The 5,512-nt window shown below is 47.4% G+C and overlaps 1 protein-coding gene across 1 annotated transcript; it reads right to left on the bottom strand.

The window, feature by feature from the left end:
• Nucleotides 1-238: 238 nt before the first annotated feature.
• LOC119457849 (peptidyl-prolyl cis-trans isomerase sig-7) lies at nucleotides 239-2,319 on the bottom strand. Its single transcript, XM_037719602.2, has one exon. It carries the CDS (start codon nucleotides 1,975-1,977, stop codon nucleotides 406-408), a length of 1,572 nt encoding a protein of 523 aa, XP_037575530.1. The 5' UTR covers nucleotides 1,978-2,319; the 3' UTR covers nucleotides 239-405.
• Nucleotides 2,320-5,512: the final 3,193 nt, after the last annotated feature.

Below are 5,512 nucleotides of genomic sequence, written 5' to 3'. Positions count from 1 at the left end.
TTAATGACCTTGTACTGCAAACAAGACAAACAGATCGCAGGAAGATGAAGAGTTGAATTGTTCGACAGTGGGTGAACAAGGGAAGCCGTAGTCTGGCGCCAGCGTTCTGACAAGGGGGCTGTCTTTGACAAAAAGACAAGTCTTCTTGTCAAAATGCTGGCTCCAGGCTTACCTTGTTCGCCCTCCATTAATCAATTCTTATACTAAAGGTGCCACTTTAATTATCACAAATAGTGAATAAATTTCAACAAGATTTATTCAAATGTGTAATGAGAGCTCAACAATCCCACAAAGCTTCAGCAGAGGACAGTCAAAGTTTGTACAATTGTACTCACAATGAAGATTGAGAAATGCGACTGCAATGAGTATATTACACATGGAAAGTGTCGGAGCGTGTAACGCTGCTCAACGATCCTGATGCATACGTTTACTTCGACTCCTGCTGTCAGACCCATGGCGAGATGAGGATGACTGGTGATCGTGAGAACGCTTGTGGCTCCTGTCCTCTCTCCGTTCATCTCTGTGGTCTCTCTCGCGACTCCTTTCCCGATACTCATCCCTGTGACCTTTCCTTTCGTGGTCTCTGTGACTGCTTCTATAACTGTCGCCGTGTCTTTCTCTATGGCCATCACCGTGCCTGTTGACCCTGTGGCCATCACTGCGGCTATCCTTGTGTCCATCACTGCGGCTATCCTTGTGTCCATCACTGCGGCTATCCTTGTGTCCATCTCTGCGGCTATCCCTGTGTCCATCACTACGGCTATCCTTCTGGCCATCCCTGTGCCTATCCTTATGGCTTTCTTTCTTTCCGTCCTTCTGGCTACGCTCGCTTCGTTCCTTTTGCTTGGCACCTTCCCCATCTTCCTCACTGTCACTCCACACCAAATCATACTGACCCCCGGCACCACCACGTCGTACCGTATCTTTCAGTTCGTAACGAGCACCTTTGGCTCTCTTACCATCCCGCCCGTCATTGATGTACTCCACCCCTCGACCTTTTCCTTTCCAGCGCAGCTTCGCCACCGACTGGCTGAAGTCGACGTGGATGCGCCGGTCGTCTATGAGCACGTTGTCCATCTTGAAGTACGCGTTCTCGCAGTGCTCCCGCTGCTCGAACTCGATGAAGGCGTACTGCAGGGAGTCGCCTGTCTTGCGGTCGCGTATGACCTCGCAGCTCTTGACGGGGCCGAAGCGGCTGAAGATGATCTCCAGGTCCTCGTCCGTCGTCACCGGGTTCAGCTTGCAGACGAAGAGCACGTTCTCCGGCGGCGCGGCTTCGACGTCCGGCAGGTCGCCGATCATCTCCAGCACCGTGGCTCGTGCGCGGGCTTCCTTGGTCTTGATCTCTTCCTCGATCTCCTCCATGCTGCGCCCCTGTGTGTCGTCGACCACCTCGTGCGCTCCGATCCGGTCGCTCCGAAGCATCTCCAGCGTCGGCTCGGGCGACGCGTCGGGGAGCTCGAGACCCTCCGGGTCGTCAAACGGGTCGTGCAGGATCACTGTGTGGCAGATGCGTATGTCCTGGTAAGGTCTGCCTTCGCCGTCGCACACTGCCGCGTTGATTCGCTCGAGCGTCTCGAAGCCCTCGGCAACGCAGCCGAAGACGCTGTGCTGGCCGTCGAGAGAGTCCAAGTTCTCTCCCAACGTGATGATAAACTGCGATCCGTGGAGGCCATCGTCGCTGCCCACCATCGACAGCGTTCCCAGCTTGAGGTGCTTCAGGCGTGGTTTCTTTTCCATCTCGAAGTAGCGTGCTTGGTCGCCGTACAGCTTGGCGAACATGGACTCACCGCCGCGGCCGGTGCCGCTCGGGTCGCCAGCTTGGGCGATGAAGTTTTGCTCGACTCTGTGGAAGAGGCCGAGGTTGTAGTACTTGAGCTTGCATAGCTTCAGAAAGTTGAGGCACGTCCGCGGTCGCTCCGTCGTGTAGAGATCGACCGTCAGGTCGCCCAGGGTCGTTTCGATCACGACAGCCATAGTTCACCGGCGCACTCAGACCACTCAGACGCACGTCGCTGTTGAAACCCCTGGCTCTCGACGCCTTCAACACTACTGAGAGCTCATTATTTAACTCGCCTTCCAATTCAAAATAAAGGACCAACCGGCGCAACATCCACGATTTCCGTCGCGAATGAGCACGTCAAAATAAAAACAGTACAAATGTTAATTTTGACGGTCATGATGTCAGTAGCAGTGACATAACCCAAAGGGTCGGAGTTTGCAAAGGATGTTTGGTTATGCTCATTTATCGTGCGGATGAGATGAAAGTTTGTGAATTAAGTGATCCGCGAAGCATCCTGTGTCTTATGGAACCGAATTTACGTTGAGTTTCTAAGCACGTTTACGAAGCTCCGACTGGCTCCGACGCAGCTCTAACCATTGCAACCATTGCCTGCTTTACCATGAAAGCGCACACAAAAAAAAAAAAAAAAATGTCCCGTGGACTTTTCCACTGCTTTATTTTCGAGATGTTGAGACACAAGCACTAGCAAAATAAAATCAGGCACCAAAGGATACATTGCTCAGCCACGTACCGCCCGTTCCACCAAAAAAAAAAAGTTGTACCCCCGCCCCACTTAATACGCATGGGCCACATGCATGGGGGAAGGGGTTGGGCTATGTTATTGCACACATGCAAGCGTGCACAGCACCATAATGAAGCGCTGCGCATCGTCGGAGTGCGCGAAGGGAGCTTGAACTTCAACACACCTCTCAACACGTGCTTGCGTCTTATATAAGGCAGAAAATGCAGGCTGCCATTTAGTGCCAGTGGAGCATCGCATATGCCTAATGTTTTGCGAGTAATTCTGCATAGAAAAGAAATTTAAATATACTTATAATCAATTTGTGCTTGATTTGCAGACATCTTTTAGTTCAAAACTTGCATATCTTATGAGTAGCAGATTTTGTTGGCTATTTCAGCACCGTCTTCTCGAGATTACGAAGGATCGCTTTTTTTTTTTTTTTTAATTGCGCGTTTAGATGCTGAGTGATCGTTATTCCTTAAAGTGCATTCGGGCACGGTGATTACAGGAGCGTAACTTCACCTAAGGCTTTATTACTTTTTTGCAACTATTTTAGAGTGAATCAACTGCGCAAATATTATTCGTATTCAAACTTTTTCGTATTTCGCGGGCTTTCTTTTTTCAGGCTTTTTTTTATAGGTTTTTTTTTTTTTTTTTTTTATAGAGCGCGTGTTGAGCAACAGAACGCTAGATCAGGAATTTTTCAGCATGATCTACAATTTTCTCATTGACACTGTTGCTCTGAATATAATTTTTGACCAGCTAGATGAGTGATTAATAATAACTAATTACACATTTAGGCAAAATACAAATGATGGACTAACTTGCCACAAGCAACGGCAAACAACATTACCTTGGTTCTGTCCTGCTATGTGGCCACTTGCAGATTTTAAAGTTTTGGCACAAGTTACGTGGGACACCTATTATATGCTGCACCATGGCACAATCCCTGCACCAGCGGCCTGGTCATTCAGCGGCTTCAGGACTGCGATACAGACTGCGCTGCCCAACGGTTGTCTGGTTGACATACACCCCATCGGCTCATGAAAAATGTTGTGAAAGTCTCCTATACACAGCTTTGCTGTTAAAGAGTATATTATAATTGCCCCCTGACATATATTGAACACGTACAGTGATGATAGGAAAACCACAAGACTGAATTCAAGGAGTGCAGATGGCGGCACCTGGGAATCAGATGGCTGGATGGTGTCATGGAGGCTGCTGACATGAACTTAACTGCAAAAACAATATGTACCAGTAGGACACATTTACTCATACACTGCATTAAACTGACACACACGAGGTATATGCCAGGATACTTGTAAAATCAGTGTAATTTCCGTATACTGTTCGCACTGCATGCAAGTTTTCTAATCAGTTCAGCCGTGAACTACACAGCCACTGCAGTATGGGGTCGGTGACAGCCACCCATATACACCACACATACTGCGGAACTGCACCCCCTGTCCTCCACCAGCACTTTCCCAACGGCTCCTAGCCAAATCTAACCTAACCTAAACCACAGAGTACTCGGCTGACAACAGCCAACTGCAGCCACCACACAAGATGGCCAAACAATCCTGATGCTGCATTGGGGCTGACAGCCAGCAAGCTCCTGGACTGATGTGTCCCTGCACATCATATTTTTAAAAATAGAGTTTATTACTTGAGCTTAGTACACTGGTGCAACTAATTAATTACTGTTCACAATTGTAGAGCTCGTGGAGATCGTAGTCGATCGTAGAGCTGTAAGCAATTATCATTTGGCCACATCACATACCGGGTGCGCGAGGTATCTGAGGGCATGGCTTTGAATCGCCGTAGACATTGACATTCTCATTGTATCTGTCTAGGTGCTTAATATCGTTCACATCAACCTCTCAGTCACCCATCTAGCACATTTATTCCAGGGTATCAGCTTTCAGACTGACGCTGGAGGTGAAGCCCTGTATATATTCCCCTCGTCGCCTTGCACGCCGACCACGGCGACTTGGAGATCACCAACTTCTGGATATGTTGTGAAATGCTAGGTTTCATGAGCGAGACAAGATCTCGTGGCCAATTATCCTTTGTGACAAAGACCATTAGGCGCTGCCAGTGGTCAGGTGTTATTCAGACGGTTGAATATCTCCAGCACGTAGGAGGTCATTCTGAGTGAGAACCCTGAAAAGTCGAGTATGGCCACTGAAGATGAGTTCAGGTGGCGGAATCAAAAATCAAGCTTCCTGTGCACAATCGAATTAGGCAGTCACTCCCAAGTTATGGCTTTGCTCTCGCTCACAGTGCCTATACACCACCCAACAAGGTCTTGTTCCGAATTTCAGCGGCCACTTCTCCCTCAATATGGTGTCCTAGTTCCAAATACCTAAACCTGTGCGCCACTGTGCATGGCGGGTGCCAGTGAGAGAAAGACTAGCGAACAGTCACACAATGATAAACACTTGCAAAAGCCTTCTGCTGGGGAAGCATTTCCTAACGTCAACATGCACTATCTAAGCAGAGTGTACAGATTTTATTGAAGCCGAATTCAGTCAATAACTGAGGCTGAAGATGATTTTATTTAACAGTCTGAATAGACAATCAGCAAAAGAAATACTGAAAAATATTTGGAACGAGTATGCCAAATCTTGTCTGAAATATTGATGCTATTCTTGAACTCGTAATTATGTCCTCAAATACGTAGCGCACCTGGTATATACTGTCCTTTGAACAGGCGCGTCATGATTCACAAGTAAACACTGACAAACTTACTAGAAGTGGGATTTGTGTTGGTTTTAATGATAAATGCAACCAAACATTGTTATTGCAAAGTTGCATCCAGCACAAAAATACTTTAATTACATTCTATATTTTTTATAAACATAAACACTAATATTGGCGAGAGAATTTTAGACTTACTTCATTATATCCATGCTTGTTTTTGAGGTTCAATTTTATATTATGGAGAGCACCTCTTGCCGGAAGATAAAAGAATTGCAGGCCAGACA

This window comes from Dermacentor silvarum, chromosome 7 (assembly GCF_013339745.2).
Source record: "Dermacentor silvarum isolate Dsil-2018 chromosome 7, BIME_Dsil_1.4, whole genome shotgun sequence".
Classification (NCBI taxonomy): domain Eukaryota; kingdom Metazoa; phylum Arthropoda; class Arachnida; order Ixodida; family Ixodidae; genus Dermacentor; species Dermacentor silvarum.
This window is presented reverse-complemented; position numbering and strand designations above follow the sequence as displayed.

Bases quoted from the DNA above. Each gene is read 5' to 3' on its own strand.
- LOC119457849 (XM_037719602.2), bottom strand. From the start codon at position 1,977: ATGGCTGTCGTGATCGAAACGACCCTGGGCGACCTGACGGTCGATCTC.